This window comes from Mustelus asterias, chromosome 11 (genome assembly GCF_964213995.1).
Source record: "Mustelus asterias chromosome 11, sMusAst1.hap1.1, whole genome shotgun sequence".
Lineage (NCBI taxonomy): Eukaryota > Metazoa > Chordata > Chondrichthyes > Carcharhiniformes > Triakidae > Mustelus > Mustelus asterias.
This window is the reverse complement of record NC_135811.1, coordinates 11158578-11176741: the sequence shown is the minus strand read 5'-3', so window position 1 is coordinate 11176741 and position 18164 is coordinate 11158578. Positions and strand designations below refer to the sequence as shown.

At 44.1% G+C, this 18164-nt stretch overlaps 1 protein-coding gene across 1 annotated transcript in view; it reads right to left on the bottom strand.

Annotated features, from left to right (window-relative positions):
- Positions 1 to 16388, bottom strand: part of cyp17a1 (cytochrome P450, family 17, subfamily A, polypeptide 1) — a 49648-nt gene extending 33260 nt beyond the window's left edge. Inside the window, exons 1-4 of the mRNA XM_078223158.1 lie at positions 15960 to 16388; positions 3453 to 3591; positions 1950 to 2179; positions 1677 to 1763 (exon numbers count right to left, since the gene is read on the bottom strand). Coding sequence (XP_078079284.1) covers positions 1677 to 1763; positions 1950 to 2179; positions 3453 to 3591; positions 15960 to 16271 — 768 coding nt within the window. The 5' untranslated portion in view covers positions 16272 to 16388. The remainder of the gene's footprint in view (positions 1 to 1676; positions 1764 to 1949; positions 2180 to 3452; positions 3592 to 15959) is intronic.
- Between the last annotated feature and the right edge of the window lie 1776 nt (positions 16389 to 18164).

Sequence of the window (18164 nt, the reverse complement as noted above, 5' to 3'; positions counted from 1 at the left end):
CTCAGGTGAGTGAAGCAGTCAGGGGAAAGAGGGTCATGCTCGGGCACTGTCTCAGGAGCAATGCATGGACAGGCCCTGGCAGTGCCAAGGGCAGTGCCAAGTATTGCGGGGAGGTTCCAGGGTGAACACCTTTGTCCTGCAATAGAATGGTGCCCTACCCACGGCTGGTTAGGTTGCTGGTTCGGTGGGTGAATCAGAGGCCACACTGCCAGTGATACAGCATGAGATCTGCCTCATGAAGCTTTTTTTCCCAAAGTCCTGGACCATATGGTGGAGAAAGCCGCCATTGTTGCCAATGGCTTTAATGCGGCTTTTCCCGCCTTTGGAGAATATCTCATCCTTGGATTCAAATTTCCTAACGCCCTCTTGAATGCCATGGGTAATAATTGCTCACTATTAGGAACAAAGCAGAAAAAACACTTCACTGTGGGAATTTACAAATATAGGATTGTATAACTGAAAGTTTAAAGGAAACCCTAAAGCTTAAAGGATGATTTGATTGATGTTTTGAAGATACTCAGGATAAGGTAGAGGGACAGCAATCAATTTCTGCTGGTTGGAGAATAAGGGGCAGAGTCCTAAGTTTAGAACAGGGCGGAATGTTAGTGGCACTTCAACAAGCCAAGGCTGGCCAGAGTTCAGAACTCTCTTGGCAATTGACACCAGATTAATTGTTAACTTTAAAACTGAAATTGATAAAATTTTGTTTCCCAAAGATATTAAGGGAAATTGGGCAAAAACAAGTGCTTATCACAAAATTAGTTCACTGATCAGCTCTGATCTCAATAAACAGTGGAATCAGCTCATGTAGGATTTGCCAGAAGGTACATTGTTTCAGGTGATCAGAACTGAAGAAAGGTAAAAATGTAGTTAGTTTTAAAGCAGTGATGATGAACACGATAGAGGGACACACAGAAATCTCACCAGAGAGAAAGATAGTACTTCGAAATGGCTAACTCCTGATCTTGTGTTACTATTTCTTCAATATTGACTGATCTGATTATATGTGTAATGTGTAATGGAGTGGCACTGTGGCACAGTGGTTAGCAATGCTGCCTCACAGCGCCAGGGACCTGGGTTCGATTCCTGGCTTGAGTCACTTTCTGTGTGGAGTCTGCATGTTATATTTGATTTATTATTGTCACACGTATTAGTACACACTGAAAAGTATTGTTTCTTGCATGCGATATAGACAAAGCATACTGTTCATAGAAAAGAAAAGGAAAGGAGAGAGTGCAGAATGCAGTGTTACAGTCATAGCTAGGGTGTAGAGAAAGATCAACTTAGTGCAAGATAGATCCATTCAAAAGTCTGATGGCAGCAGGAAAGAAGCTGTTCTTGAGTCGGTTGGTACGTGACCTCAGACTTTTGTATCTTTTTCCCGACGGAAGATGGTGGAAGAGAGTGTGTCCATGTCTGTGTGGGCTTCCTCCAGGTGCTCCAGTTTCTTCCCACAGTCTGAAAGACATGCTGGTTAGGTGCATTGGCCATGCTAAATTCTCCCTCAGTGTACCCAAACAGGTGGCAGAGTGTGGCGACTAGGGGATTTTCACAGTAACTTCATTGCAGTGTTAAGCCTACTTGTAACACTAATAAATAAACTTTAAAACATGTCAATTAAATTTCTTTCATAACACCAGTGAAATTCAGGTGTTGTACATTTCACACCGAAATACCTTGTGCTCTTCAAATTTCTTCTGAAGAATACTATCTCGAACTGCGATGCATTTTTTCAGAGTATGGAGATCTTCATTAGGGAATAGCTATAAAGAAATCAACAGAGAGACAGTCTGTAACAGAGTTTGCAATCGGAGGTTACAATGCACAGGATTTGTGTTCAGAGATATTTGCACACCATACATGATCCAAATTGCTAAACACTGTCCACAATCTGAGATTACTTCAATCAGAGTCATTATAAATGGAATTAGTGATTCAGAATGAAGTACCTGGAGCCAGGGGAAGATGTCTATTAAGCTATCCTTTCCCACAGTGTCCACAATGCCTTTGCTGTACTCCAGCATTTTCTTAAACTCCGGGTCTTCTTTCTCATATGTGGAGTTGAAACACAGCGAGCAGATTACGTTGGTGACTGCTCGGGTCACCTCGGGCATTATGTCCAGCGGTGAGTCAAGAAAGTGTTCAAATGTACAGCAGGCCGATGCAACGCCTTGGCAAACTGCTCGTCACCAGTACAGAAGGAAGAGAAGAAAATTAGAGATAGGACTGCTAGAATATGAGTTAATGTTTCAGGTCATCAAAACTGAAGAAAGATACAAATGTTGTTGGTTTTAAAGCAATGATGGGAAACAAGATGGAAAAGACACACAGAAATCCTGTTGGAGAGATGAGCACAACAAGGTCAGCATTCCTCAGGATTTCTGTTTGACTCTTCTACATTTCTTCTGTTCGACATTGCTTTATTGCACCTTCGTGAAACCTTTTTGGGATCTTTCTCTGCACTTATTCCTCTGCATCTAGTTGTGGCACAGTGGTTAGCGCTGCTGCCTCACAGCGTCAGGGACCCAGGTTCAATTCCCAGCTTGGGTCACTGTCTGTGCAGAGTCTGCACATTCTCCCCGTGTCTGCGTGGGTTTCCTCCGGGTGCTCTGGTTTCCTCCCACAGTCCGAATGACTTGCTGTGTTAGATGAATTGGCCGTGCTAAATTCTCCCTCAGTGTACCCGAACAGGCGCCGGAGTGTGGCGACTGGGGGATTTTCACAGTGACTTCATTGCAGTGTTAATGTAAGCCGACTTGTGACACTAATAAATAAACTTAAAACTTTAACTTTATTTTGAATATCATCGCACTTTTTTCTCTCTCTTTGGCGAATGGTGTGGAGGATGAGAAGGATTATGGAGGCTGATTCTGCTCTGGGTCATGTGAACGCTTTCCCAGGAGTGGCTCTTGAACCCAGAGTCTTCCAGCTCAGAGGCAGAAGAACTAAACACGGGGTCATGCCCGTCTCCCCTCAACTGAAGAAACTCCATTAATCAACATTTTCATGAGATCAGAACTAATATCACTCTCCCCGGGACTGATACATCCAATTATTCTAAATAATCGCTTTACCCTTCCAAAATCCTGAAGATATTGACTGTTCAGAGTAAATATTGCACCAATGTTGTTTATTCTCTGGTAATTTAGATTATTGGCTATTATTTATGCGTGAACCTGTGTAGTGAGTAGCAACAGAATATGTTTCTCCTGCACTCACGCCAGCTGTGGATAATACGCCAAAGCAGGAACCTTGCTTAACCTTCTGCTCTTTATTCAGACAAATGTCAAATCCATCAAACCAACCCCACTAAGATCGGCCAGTCAGCACCAAGCGATGATTGATCCTGGGGCCTTGCTTGTGGGCATTGCTCAGCCACTCACTTCAAAAAGCATTACGCCATCAAGGGAGTCATAAGGAATAGTCAGCATAGGATTGTTAATTATACTCACTAATTTCCTCCAGAGCAGCTGATCCTTCACCGAACAGACTGATAGATGAATGAACGAGCTTCCTGTGAAACTTCCAGCCTGGGCAGTAGTTTCCAAATGCAATATCCTTCCCACCTCTCGAGAGCAGGTCTGTAGTCACCTGAACATGGAGAAGACATTAGGCATGCTGTGCTTTAACATTCAAACATTGGGTTGTGATGGACTGTTGGGCGTATATTTGTAAGGAGGACAAAGGGGCATGCTGCATTAGAGAGAGAAAGGGATGAAAGATTATGAGTTGTGTTGCAGTCTGAAATACAGTTCCTGTTTATGTCCAGTTTGTCCTGTGTTTGGAAATCCCTATTATCGCTTGCTGTCGGATAACATTTCAACATAGTATCCTCTCTGCTCCATTTGAGACTTGTTTTAAGGAGTTGATTATTGCAAGTACTGTCGGCTTCTGTAACATTGTTAATACAGAGATTTGATTGCAAAGAGACAGGGCTGGTCCCTACATTTATAAAACTAACATTACCCAAAAGAGGCAGAGATAAATGCACATCATTGTGGGTATATAAAGCCAATTGTTCTGTTGAGTTGTTCAGATTGGGTTGAGTTGAGTTCGGTTGTTTGGATTGAGTTGAGTTGGACTGAGTTGTTTGGATTGAATTGGGTTGAGTTCAATTGCTTGGATTGGGTTGGGTTGGGTTGAGTTATTTGGATTGAGTTGATTTGGTTGAGTTGTTTGGATTGAATTTGGTTGAGTTATTTGGATTGAGTTGGTTTGGTTGAGTTGTTTGGATTGGGTTGAGTTATTTGGGCTGAGTTGTGTTGAGTTGTTTGGGTTAGGTTGGGTTGAGTTATTAGGATTGAGTTGGTTTGGTTGAGTTGTTTGGATTGGGTTGAGTTGTTTGGATTGAGTTGGGTTGGATTGAGTTGTTTGGATTGAATTTGGTTGAGTTATTTGGATTGAATTGAGTTATTTGGATTGAGTTGGTTTGGTTGAGTTGTTTGGATTGGGTTGAGTTGTTTGGATTGAATTTGGTTGAGTTATTTGGATTGAGTTGAGTTATTTGGATTGAGTTGGTTTGGTTGAGTTGTTTGGATTGGGTTCAGTTATTTGGGTTGGGTTGTGTTGAGTTGGCTGGGTTAGGTTGGGTTGAGTTATTTGTATTGAGTTGGGTTGAATTGGGCGACACGGTAGCACAGTGGTTAGCACTGCTGCTTCACAGCTCCAGGAACCTGGGTTCGATTCCCAGCTTGGGTCACTATCTGTGTGGAGTTTGCACATTCTCCTCGTGTCTGTGTGGGTTTCCTCTGGGTGCTCCGTTTTCCTCCCACAGTCCAAAGATGTGCGGGTTCGGTTGTTTGGCCATGCTAAAATTGTCCTTAGTGTCCTGAGATGCATAGGTTAGAGAGATTAGTGAGTAAATATGTAGGGATATGGGGGTAGAGCCTAGGTGGGATTGTGGTTGGTGCAGACCCGATGGGCCAAATGGCCTCTTTCTGTACTGTAGGGTTTCTATGATTCTATGAATTGGGTTGAGTTGGTTGAGTTGGGTTGTTTGGATTGAATTGGGTTGGGTTGAGTTGTTTGGATTGAGTTGGGTTGAGTTATTTGGATTGGGTTGGGTTGAGTTGTTTGGATTGGATTGTGTTGAGTTGTTTGGATTGGGTTGAATTGAGTTGTTTGGATTGAGTTGGGTTGAGTTGTTTGGATTGAGTTGGGTTGAGTTGTTTGGATTGGATTGTGTTGAGTTGTTCGGATTGGGTTGGGTTGAGCTGTTTGGATTGAGTTGGGTTGAGTTGTTTTGATTGAGTTGGGTTGAGTTGTTTGGATTGGATTGTGTTGAGTTGTTTGGATTGAGTTGGGTTCAGCTGTTTGGATTGAGGTGGGTTGAGTTGTTTGGATTGAGTTGGGTTGAGTTGTTTGGATTGGGTTGGGTTGAGTTGTTTGGATTGAGTTGGGTTGAGTTGTTTGGATTGGATTGGATTGGGTTGTTTGGATTGAGTTGTGTTGAGTTGTTTGGATTGAGTTGGGTTGGGTTGGGTTGTTTGGATTGAGTTGGGTTGAGTTGTTTGGATTGAGTTGGGTTGAGTTGTTTGGATTGAGCTGGGTTGAGTTGTTTGGATTGAGTTGGGTTGAGTTGTTTGGATTGAGCTGGGTTGAGTTGTTTGGATTGAGTTGGGTTGAGTTGTTTGGATTGAGTTGGGTTGAGTTGTTTGGATTGAGTTGCATTGAGTTGTTTGGATTGAGTTGGGTTGAGTTGTTTGGATTGAGCTGGGTTGAGTTGTTTGGATTGAGTTGGGTTGAGTTGTTTGGATTGAGTTGGGTTGAGTTGTTTGGATTGAGTTGCATTGAGTTGTTTGGATTGAGTTGGGTTGAGTTGTTTGGATTGAGTTGGGTTGAGTTGTTTGGGTTGGGTTGGGTTGTTTGGATTGAGTTGGGTTGAGTTGTTTGGACTGGGTTGAGTTGTGTTGAGTTGTTTGGATTGGGTTGGGTTGAGTTGTTTGGATTGGGTTGGGTTGAGTTGTTTGGATTGGGTTGGGTTGAGTTGTTTGGATTGGGTTGGGTTGAGTTGTTTGGATTGGGTTGGGTTGAGTTGTTTGGATTGAGTTGGGTTGAGTTGTTTGGATTGAGTTGGGTTGAGTTGTTTGGATTGAGTTGGGTTGAGTTGTTTGGATTGAGTTGCATTGAGTTGTTTAGATTGAGTTGGGTTGAGTTGTTTGGATTGAGTTGGGTTGAGTTGTTTGGGTTGGGTTGGGTTGTTTGGATTGAGTTGGGTTGAGTTGTTTGGACTGGGTTGAGTTGTGTTGAGTTGTTTGGATTGGGTTGGATTGAGTTGTTTGGATTGGGTTGGGTTGAGTTGTTTGGATTGAGTTGGGTTGAGTTGTTTGGATTGAGTTGGGTTGAGTTGTTTGGATTGAGTTGCATTGAGTTGTTTGGATTGAGTTGGGTTGAGTTGTTTGGACTGGGTTGAGTTGTGTTGAGTTGTTTGGATTGGGTTGGGTTGAGTTGTTTGGATTGAGTTGGGTTGGGATGTTTGGATTGAGTTGGGTTGAGCTGTTTGGATTGGGCTGAGTTGTTTGGATTGAGTTGGGTTGAGTTGTTTAGATTGAGTTGGGTCGAGTTGTTTGGATTGAGTTGGGTTGAGTTGTTTGGATTGTGTTGAGTTGTTTGGACTGGGTTGAGTTGGGTTGAGTTGTTTGGATTGAGTTGGGTTGAGTTGTTTGGATTGAGTTGGGTTGGGGTGTTTGGATTGGGTTGGGTTGGGCTGGGTTGTTTGGATTGAGTTGGGTTGAGTTGTTTGGATTGGGTTGAATTGTTTGGATTGAGTTGGGCTGAGTTGTTTATATTGAGTTGGGTTGAGTTGTTTGTATTGAGTTGGGTTGAGTTGTTTGTATTGAGTTGTGTTGGGTTGTTTGGATTGAGTTGGGTTGGGTTGGCTTGTTTGGATTGAATTGGGTTGAGTTGTTTGGATTGGGTTGAGTTGTTTGGATTGAGTTGGGCTGAGTTGCTTGGGTTGGGTTGGCTTGAGTTGTTTGCATTGAGTTGGATTGAGTTGTTTGGATTGAGTTGAGTTGAGATGTTTGGATTGGGTTGGGTTGGGTTGTTTGGATTGAGTTGGGTTGAGTTGTTTGGATTGAGTTGGGTTGAGTTCTTTGGATTGAGTTGGGTTGAGTTGTTTGGATTGAGTTGAGTTGTTTGGATTGAGTTGGGTTGGATTGTTTGGATTGAGTAGGGTTGGGTCGTTTGGATTGAGTTGAGTTGTTTGGATTGAGTTGGGTTGGGTTGTTTGGATTAAGTTGGGTTGAGTTGTTTGGATTGAGTTGGGTTGGGTTGTTTGGATTGAGTTGGGTTGGGCCGTTTGGATTGAGTTGAGTTGTTTGGATTGAGTTGCGTTGGGTTGTTTGGATTAAGTTGGGTTGAGTTGTTTGGATTGAGTTGGGTTGAGTTGTTTGGATTGAGTTGGGTTGAGTTGTTTGTATTGAGTTGGGTTGAGTTGTTTGGATTGGGTTGTTTTGTTTGGATTGAGTTGGGCTGAGTTGCTTGGGTTGGGTTGGCTTGAGTTGTTTGCATTGAGTTGGATTGGGTTGTTTGGATTGAGTTGAGTTGAGTTGATTGGATTGGGTTGGGTTGTTTGGATTGAGTTGGGTTCAGTTGTTTGGATTGAGTTGGGTTGAGTTGTTTGGATTGAGTTGGGTTGAGTTGTTTGGATTGAGTTGTTTGGATTGAGTTGGGTTGGGTTGTTTGGATTGAGTTGGGTTGGGTCGTTTGGATTGAGTTGAGTTGTTTGGATTGAGTTGGGTTGGGTTGTTTGGATTAAGTTGGGTTGAGTTGTTTGGATTGGGTTGGGCTGAGTTGTTTGCATTGAGTTGGTTTGGGTTGTTTGGATTGAGTTCGGTTGAGTTGTTTGGATTGAGTTGGGTTGAGTGGTTTGGATTGAGTTGAGTTGTTTGGATTGGGTTGGGTTGAGTTGTTTGGATTCGGTTGGGTTGAGTTCTTTGGGTTGGGTTGGGTTGTTTGGATTGAGTTGGGTTGAGTTGTTTGGATTGGGTTGGGTTGGGTTGTTTGGATTGAGTTGGGTTGAGTTGTTTGGATTGGGTTGGGTTGAGTTATTTGGATTGAGTTGGGTTGAGTTGTTTGGGTTGGGTTGGGTTGTTTGGATTGACTTGGGTTGAGTTGTTTGGATTTGGTTGGGTTGAGTTGTTTGGATTGAGTTGAGCTGTTTGGGTTGTGTTGGGTTAAGTTGTTTGGATTGGGTTGTGTTGAGTTGTTTGAGTTGAGTTGGGTTGAGTTGAATTGTTTGGATTCGGTTGGGCTGAGTTGAGTTGTTTGGGTTTAGTTGGGTTGGGTTGTATTGAGGTGTTGGATTGTGTGTGTTAGTGTACTTTGAAGAGATTTTTTAAGATCATGTTCTCTGCAGCTCTCACAGACTCAGCTTTTGTCATTGTTACTGAGTTGGCTGGATAAGTCCTTATATTGATCCTTAAGTCGTTTAAATGGGGTTTGTTTATTTTTACTCTGGGATGTTTTATGACCCTGCATTGTTAGGAGGATGGTCATGTGTTTTGGACATTTCTTTTTCCTTCGTAGTGAATTCAAGATTTCATTTCTATTTTGGCTGGTAGCAGTTTAGTTTTAGAAGGGACATCAAGCTGAAAAGGAGTGTCTCTCTCGCTGTCCCTGGTTTGGAAGTTCTGGTTAGCTGAAAGCAAGGCTTCTTGCCTTCCTGGAGTAGACAATCTGCTGTTGGTGGCTTGACCAGAGTCTCTCCCTTGTATTCTGGGAATTTCTTCTGACTTTAAACTGTTCTGAGTATATCCGGAGGGCTACTAAAAGTTACATAGCTGAGAAGTCAGGATTTTCAATTCTCCAATCAAAGGACTCAGTTCCAATATCACGTGAGCATTAGTCTTTGCTATGTTAAACCTGTGGAAAGGGTTGTTTATGGGAAGTTATATTTAACTGGAACATTATAGATATATTTGTTAAGAGTTATACATTATCGTGGTGGATTTGTTTTGTAATTGATGAGAGTTACTGCTAAATTTCTTTCTATACGTATTAACTATATTCTTAAATAAATCTTGTTTGATAAAAGCTCCCTAGTCGGTCATTTGAATCATACCTGAAGTGAAACATATCATGCTTACCCTTGCCAAATTCAAAGTGTAAAACCTATGATCCAGATGGGCTTCACAAAACACTTTGGAGTTTCTGACCTGGATTTTAACAATTGGGTTGGGTTGAGTTGTTTGGATTGAGCTGGGTTGGGTTGGGGTAGGTTGTTTGAATTGGTTTGGGTTGGGTTCAGTTGTCTGGATTGAGATAAGTTGGGTTGGGTTGATTTGTTTGAATTGAGTTGAGTTGGGCTAATCTGTATGGATTGGGTTGGGTTGAGTGGATTTATTTGGATTGAATTCTTTACTTTGGGTTTGTGTTCTTTTACACTATTAACAGATAAATCCTTGTCACCAGCTGCACTCGTCAAGTGGAACCAAATGCCAACCCTGTAGAGGTTTCGATGGTGAGGACATTTAATTAGGTGGGAGGGTTTTTGATGGGCATCCCAATGACTGCCCATCACTTCCTAATTACGTCCAGGGCAGGGAGGCCCGTGGGCACCGATTCCTGCCCCACCAACAATTCAGGCTCCAAAGTGAATAGTTATGGATATTGTCTGGACCCTTCTTTGGATTACAAAGCTTATGGTAAATCTGTTATTCTATTCTGTCTCCCCACCAAACCATGCATACTCAACTATAAATAAATTCCTTTTTAAAATAGCTACCTGGTTTTGAATGAGAGAGTCCCATTTTCAAATGAACCATCTAGTCATTTTTAAGATACAGTGAAAAATGTTTTTTTGTGTGGGGGTACTTCCCGAAATATGCAGGTGTTCTATGATGTGACAATGTTAACTGTTATGGCCAGTAAGCTTTTCTTTTCTGCTTGCTCCTGAGCTGAGATGAACTCCGCAATTAATCCACCACCAAGATCATCTTCTGTATCCTCCAGAACGCTGATCACTTATGCCTCCTGCATCAGTCTCATCATGGTTGATACAATTATCCATGTGACTTGAAGATCTATTTCTCAAGTGCTTGTCTATCTCTACCCCTCAGAAAGCACTTGTGTATTTGAAGAAAATATATACAAGGTTATTGGTTCTCCACCAGATGGTGCTATAACCTCCTAAGCCACTAGGGGAGCCTGTGCTACATTATTGCAAAATGAGCCCAAATTTTACTCCACCAGTGGGTGGGTTTTGAGGTGTTTATTGCTCGCTCAGCAATCGAATTTCCTGGTAGCTGCAGTACTGCCACCTTGTGTTATCACCTTAGTATAGCACGAGGAGGAAAAGCAGGCAGCCTTTAACAGAAGCCACTTGATTTTATTACCCATTGGTTTTGGTGCATGGGCAATATTCTAAATAAAGCCAATGTATCATGAGCATGTCAGGCGATGTCTAACAGTAGGAATGGTGTCCTTTCTCTGGACCAAGGAACCCTGCCAAGGCAGAGAATACATGATTGGAGTCCCACCAAGTGCCAGCAGATGGCTGAACTTGACTGTATATCCACCAGCCATTCTGCCCACAGTATGTACCCACAGGATGTACATTTAAATCTTCTAAATATTTATGGGTGTATCTCCTTGTGACTTGCAAAAGGATTGACTGCCTTGCACTCAGGGCAATTGAAGGTGCAAAGAAGGTTCATAAGGATCACACCAAAATCAAGAGATTATCACAATCAGAAAAGACTGAACAGATTCTTCTCCACAGAAAGAAGGCTGGAAGGAATTAGATAGAGCTCTAGGAGCTGAAGGGATCAAGGGATATTGAGGGAAAGGGGGGATCAGGATATTGAATTTGATGATTAGCCATGATCAAAATGAAAGGTGGAGCAGGCTTGAAGGGCCGAATAGCCTACTCCTGCTTCTAGTTTCTATGACCTTAACATCTTCGGCAAGATGAGGTAGGGTGATGTGGCGATGCCAGTGTTGGACTGGGGTGGGGACAGTAAGTAGTCTCACAACACCAGGTCAAAGTCCAACAGGTTTATTTGGAATCACAAGCTTTCGGAGTGTCGCTCCTTCCTCAGGTGAGTGGGTGGAGAATAGGTCAAATGGCCTGTTTCTGTGCTAGAAATTCTATGTAACTCTGGCACTTTTCCCACCCCTAGATCTACTTGCACAGAATTGGCAGTAAAGGTTTGTATAAATGTTCTTTGATCCTCTATGTATGTAGGCTGAAATTCTCCGGCTGCTCACGCCAGTGGGATTCTCCCGCCGGCAGTGCACCCTCGCTTAAGGGTTTCCCATTGACAGCGGGAGGACCAGAGAATCCCGCCACTAGCAAACAACGCGCCACCTCCCGCTGGCGGGAAACACACGGCTGGGAAACTGGAGAATCTCGCCCGTAATCTAGAGCAATTCCTGTTTCTGTTACAAACAAGCAACCAGCCAGAGAATTGGCTTCAGATGATATAGTAGAGATGTGACCTCATGAACCAGGGCTGGATTTAAAGCCAGCTCCAAGTGATGGAAAAACAATGTGCTTATCCGTCCTGCTGTTCATGAAAATGGTTCCCCTGTAGCTTTGAATCGCTCTGATTTTTAAATGAAGTTTAATAAAAAGGACACCTCGTACTCAAAAATGACGAGTCTGATATTCCTGGGGGTCAAAACCAATGTGAATAGGAGGAGATATCGCCTCCTTCAGGACCCAGGCTGCTGGGATTGAAATCTCACCCAATGATTACTGGTAGCTGTTCAAATCATAGAATCCCTAAAGCGAGGAAGGAGGCCATTCGACCCATCGAGTCTGTACCGACCACAATCCCATCCAGGTCCTATTCCCGTAACCCCACACATTTACCCCATTAATCCCCCTGACACTAGGGTCAATTTAACATGACCAATCAACCTAACATGCACATCTTTGGACTGTGGGAGGAAACCGGAGCATCCGGAGGAAACCCACACAGACACGGGGAGAACGTGCTAACTCCACACAGATAGTGACGTGAGGCCGGAATCGAACCTGGGTCCCTGGTGCTGTGAGGCAGCAGTGCTAACCACTGTGCCACCGTGCCGCCCAGAAATAAAGGATTAGGGTATATTTTCTTTCACAAGACTTCAGCACATGTGAAAACATGGAGCGAAACCTTCCCGTTTTGCTATTTAAACACAGTGGCTACAAGAGCAGGTCAGAGGCTAGGAATACTGTGGTGAGTAACTTACCTCCTGACCCCTCTCCAAAGCCTGTCCACCATCTACAAGGCACAAGTCAGGAGTGTGATGGAATACTGCCCACTTGCCTGGATGGGTGCAGCTCCAACAACACTCAGGAAGCTCAACACCATCCAGGGCAAAGCAGCCCACTTGATTGGCACCACATCCACAAACATCCACTGCCTCCACCACCGACGCTCAGTAGCAGCAGTGTGTACCATCTACAAGATACACTGCAGCAATTCACCAAAGATCCTTAGACAGCCCCTTCCAAACCCACGATCACTTCCATCTAGAAGGACAAGGGCAGCAGATACATGGGAACACCACCACCTGCAAGTTCCCCTCCAAGCCACTCATCGCCCTGGCGTGGAAATATATCGCCGTTCCTTCACAGTCGCTGGGTCAAAATCCTGGAATTCCCTCCCTAACGGTATTGTGGGTCAACCCACAGCACGTGGACTGCAGCGATTCAAGAAGGCAGCTCACCAGCACCTTCTCAAGAGATGGGCAATAAATGCTGGCCAACCAGCGATACCCATGTCCCACGAATTAATAACAAAAAAGAAAAAATTGAGATTAAGTGCCGGGAGTGCAACAGCTGGGGGGAAAACACACCAAATCATAGAATCCCTACATTTTTAAAAGAAGTATTTCTTTGGTTTTAAAGCACTTTGGGGCCACCCGGAGGTTGTGAAAACTGATATATAAATGCAAGTTATTTTTTGTATTGACGCTTTGCTGAAGATGCGTCAGTGTAAATCTGTTTTAAAATGCAACAAAGATAAGATACCTAAAGGTAACATTTAATACTTGAGTGTTGCACAAATTCTGTCTGCACTCTCTCGTTGAGTTCAGAAACAGGGTTATAGTTACTGAATTAAGAATAATTTCGTTTCTTTATTCATGGTGTTGCAGTCGCAGGGTGTAATTTGTAACAGTCGTCAATAGCGTCAAGAGTCCAGATTGAAGGGGAGCGAGACAGGGTCGGGGAGAAGTGCAAAGTTCAAATTTCAAAACATTCAGAGCGAAGGAAGACTGAAGAACAGCAAACTAGAGGTCAGAAATTTAAGATGGTCACTAATAAATCCAGGAGCGAATTCAGAAAAAAAAGTCACCGTATGGAGAGTGGTTAGAACATGGAACTCGCTGCCACACTTCAGGTTTATTTAAGAGGAAGTTGGATAAGTGCAAGAGAGAAGCGCAAGAGGGAAGAGAGAGAAGAAAGACACGTTAGTAGGGTTAAATAAATAAAGCTGTTGGTCTTTAACCTGGTGTGAGATTTCTTACTGTTCCCACCCCAGTCCAACACCGGCTTCTCCACATCATAGTAGGGTTAAGTGAAGAGGGTTGGGAGGAGACTTGAATGGAGTATAAATGGCAGCATTGACTGTTTGGGCTAATTGGGCGGTTCCTGAGTTGTAGATGAGTTGTAAATTGAACTGACTGACACTTTCAGAGTGCCGGGAGCGACTGCGTTAGTGAAGGTGATAAATCTAGACTTCAATACGTTGAGAAAACAACGCCTGTTACACAAGACAGGAATTCTAAAACCAGCCCAGGATTGTGCCTCGGTTTATGCATGAAATTAATTCCTTGCTGTTAATATTCCACCCGGATTGAACAGAAGAACATGTAGACTTGTTCCATGTCTCATTTCAATCATTAATGGCAGGGTGTTAACAGGAACATTCAGTCTTTTAGTTATACACGCTTCCTCAGCCCAATAGCCCAAGATAAGATCAGTGTGAGAAACGATAAAATGCAAAACTGGACAATGTGTCGGTGATTTACTTACCAAGAGGTAAGGTGTGAGGATGCTTGCATTCAACATGAAGAGCAGCACCGTCCAGTCAGGTCAAATTGCCCAATTCTACACTGAAACTGCAATATAACGTCGCTAGCACACTGTACTCCAGCGAATAACAACATTATTGAAATATATGCAGAGGTGCCGAGATGGAAGCAGTTTATACTCAGAATCAGTACAGTGCAGCAGGAGGCTATTCAGCCCATCGGGTCTGCACTGATCCTCCGAAGAGCATCCCACCCACACCCAGCCCCAGCCACACAAATGTGGAGATGCTGGCGTTGGACTGGGGTAAGCACAGTAAGAAGTCTCACGACACCAGGTTAAAGTCCAATAGGTTTATTTGGTAGCACAAGCCACAAGCTTTCGGAGCACTGCCCCTTCATCAGGTGAGTGAGAGTTGTGCTCACGAACAGGGCACATATAGACACAAACTCAATTTACAAGATAATGGGTGGAATGTGAGTCTTTACAGGTAATCAAGTCTTAAAGGTGCAGACAATGTGAGTTGAGAGAGATTTTGCCAAAATCTCACTAACTGTCCTGGCTGGAGACAATACACATCTCTTTAACCTGTGCTTAACCCTCTCTCCACTCACATTGTCTGTACCTTTAAGACTTGATTACCTATAAAGACTCGCATTCCAACCATTATCTTGTAAATTGAATTTGTGTCTATATGTGCCCTGTTTGTGAACAGAACTCTCACTCACCTGATGAAAGGGCAGTGCTCCGAAGGCTTGTGCTACCAAATAAACCTGTTGGACTTTAACCTGGTGTTGTGAGACTTCTTACTGTGCCAGCCCCACAACCCAGCACATCCATTGTAACTGATCCACCTAACCTCCACACTGAGGGCAATTTAGCATGGACAGTCCACCTAACCTGCACACCTTTCAAGTGTTGGAGGAAATGAAGCACCCGGAGCAACCCACGCAGACACGAGGAGAATGTGCAAACTCCATACATACAGTCACCCGAGGCCAGAATCAAACTTGTTCCCTGGCTTTGTGAGGTAGCTGTGCTAACCACTGTGCCACCCTGCCATCCTGAAACTGAAAGGCCAAAAAGAGCCAGTGCTTGAGGATGCATCTTAGAGGAAGCAGCAACAGGTATAAAGGACAAGGAGATCTCACAGGGTCAAGAATGGAACATGAATGGACCAGTTATAGAATCCCTACAGTACAGAAGGAGACCATTCATCCCATCGAGCTTGTACCGACCACAATCCCACCCAGGCCCTATTCCCGTAACCCCACACAATTACCCTAGCTAATCCCCCTGACACTAGGATCAACTTAGCACAGCCAATCCACCTAACCCGCACATCTTTGGACTGTGGGAGGAAACCGGAGCACTGGAGGAAACCCACGCAGACACAGGGAGAACATGCAAACTCTGCACAGACAGTGACATGAGGCCAGAATTGAACCCAGGTCCATGGCTCTGTGAGGCAGCAGTGCTAACCATTGTGCCACCGTGAACCGAATAACCTGTTCATTCAGATTATGCGGTTAACCACAAAGCCACAGCAAGTCAGAACTTGTGATTTGTTTATGCGATGGTAAAACTAGGAGAAGAGTCGGGGAGGGCAGGAGTTGGAAAAATGGAAGGGATAAGTTAGCAAATTGAAATGAGGCAGTAACAAAATCAATTTATAGTCAATCCAAGAGAATAAATGAGGGGCACAAATAATAAAGCTCATAAATTTCTTCTTTTTTCAAAATACAGAAACTCAACCAGTCAGATTGCTGAGGAACAGAACTTCCACTTGCAGCAAAATATTTAAAGTCTTTAAATTAAAGTGGAAGAAAAACATAGCATGCCTACAAATTAATTTTTAAAACAATCTAGATTTCTACGAGTATGTATCATTTGTGAGAATGTAAGCTCAGGAAAGTTCTGTTACTGTAAGGTCTGTTAACTGAACAAAGCAATTGTCAAAATCTCCTGTCCACATTCAACAAGATCTCACCATGTTGGGTCTGCCAGCAAAGACCCTTCCCTTTTTTAACAGGACTTCCTTGGCATGTTGATAGCTGTTGACCACCACCACGTAGTGTGGGCCCATCATCAGGGAAAAGGTATTCCCGTATGTTTTCTGGAGTTTCTGGAAGAGTAGGTGAGGAGGCAGGTCACTCCAGAGGCTCAACAGGCTTCCGATCAGTGGGAATGATGGCAAACTTTTCGGAAATCTGCTTCCATTCAGCTTCCTCTGAATGAGTCTGGACACAGAGAAGATCACAAAGGCTAGAGCGAGGATCAGAGCAGACACCACCAGGGCCATCTTCTCTCTGCTCTGAAAGGCAGTCACTGGAATCTGAAGTGGGATCGAGGCAGGCTCTAACCCTTTTATAAGTTGCAGAATCAGCAGAAACACTGCTGACACAGTGTTATCCTGATGCAACATAATCTGCAACTCAGCATTTTTGTTCCCCAGCCAATCGCAATCACATGAAATTAACACAGGCTGATGGAATCTACCTGCAGAGGGCGGCCTGGTCCTAATATAGTCACAATAAAGCATTTTAATTAATCCTCTATGAAATTTAATTGGCAAATGGAAAATCTAGTGCACAAACTATATGGCCCAGAATTTGCAGTCAGTGGTGATAGAATGGGACGTGCCATTCGCTGTACTTTATACCTGGTCACTACGTGTCAGTGGGCTTTTGAGTGGAAACTTGCTGTCTCCAGGTGTCTGATGTCTGCATGGTGCTTCTACCAACAAACCCCCTACAGTGCAGAAGAGGCCATTTGGCCCATCGAGCCTGCACTGACTCTCCGACAGACCCTCTCCCCCACCCTATCCCTGTAACCCCACACATTTACCATGTCCAATCCATCTAACCTACACATCTTGGGATACAAAGGGGCAATTTAGCTTGGCCAATTCTCCTAACCCGCACATCTTTGGTTTTGGAGGAGAGCGAGCGGGAGAGCCTGGACATATTGCTAACTCTGGTTGCATTGACTAAGACCCTCGAGTCGAATAAAGCTCCCAGGAGTGAAAGCTTGCTGGCTGAGTAGTATTTAGCTCTGTGGGACTAAAGTAAAGTTAATTTATTAGTCACAAGTAAGGCTTACATTAACACTGCAATGAAGTTACTGTGAAATTCCCCTAGCCGCCACAGCCTGGCACCTGTTCGGGTCAACACACTTAACCAGCACGTTTTTCAGAATGTGGGAAGAAACCGGAGCACCCGGAGGAAACCCATGCAGACACGTGGAGAACGTGCAGACTCTGCACAGACAGTGACCCAAGCCAGGTATTGAACCCAGGTCCCTGGTGCTGAGAGGCAGCAGTGCTAACCACTGTGCCACTGTGCTGCCGAGGTGAGCTGGAAGTGTGCGAGAGTATGCTTCTGGCCGGGAGCATGTCAGAATCCACAAAGTAAGGTATCATTACCCTCTTCCACACACAGAAAGGGGGAAAGTGAAGAAATTAGAAATTGGTGATTCATTTAATTGTAAAAGTCTGTCTAAGGTGATCGCCAATCAGGTCAGGTCTGCTGTGGAGTCGATGATCCACCCTGACCAGACCTGTGCTGTACCTGGCAGGAAGATCTCTGACAGTCTCTCGCTATGATGTGGAGATGCCGGCGTTGGACTGGGGTGAACACGGTAAGAAGTCTCACAACACCAGGTTAAAGTCCAACAGGTTTATTTGGTAGCAAATACCATAAGCTTTTGGAGCACTGCTCCTTCGTCAGATGGAGTGGAAATGTGCTCTCAAACAGTGCAAACAGACAAAATCAAGTTGCAGAATACTGATTAGAATGCGAATCCTACAACCAGCCAGGTCTTAAAGGTACAGACAATGTGGGTGGAGGGAACAGTAAACACAGGTTAAAGAGATGTGTATTGTCTCCAGACAGAACAGCTAGTGAGATTCTACAAGCCGTCTGGAGTCTTCAACATGTCATTGATGAAGACGAACATCTCGCCAAGGCCATCCCCACACCCCCACTTCTTGCCTTCAAACAACCACGCAACCTCAAACAGACCATTGTCCGCAGCAAACTACCCAGCCTTCAGGAGAACAGTGACCACGACACCACACAACCCTGCCACAGCAACCTCTGCAAGACGTGCCGGATCATCGACACGGATGCCATCATCTCACGTGAGAACACCATCCACCAGGTACACGGTACCTACTCTTGCAACTCGGCCAACA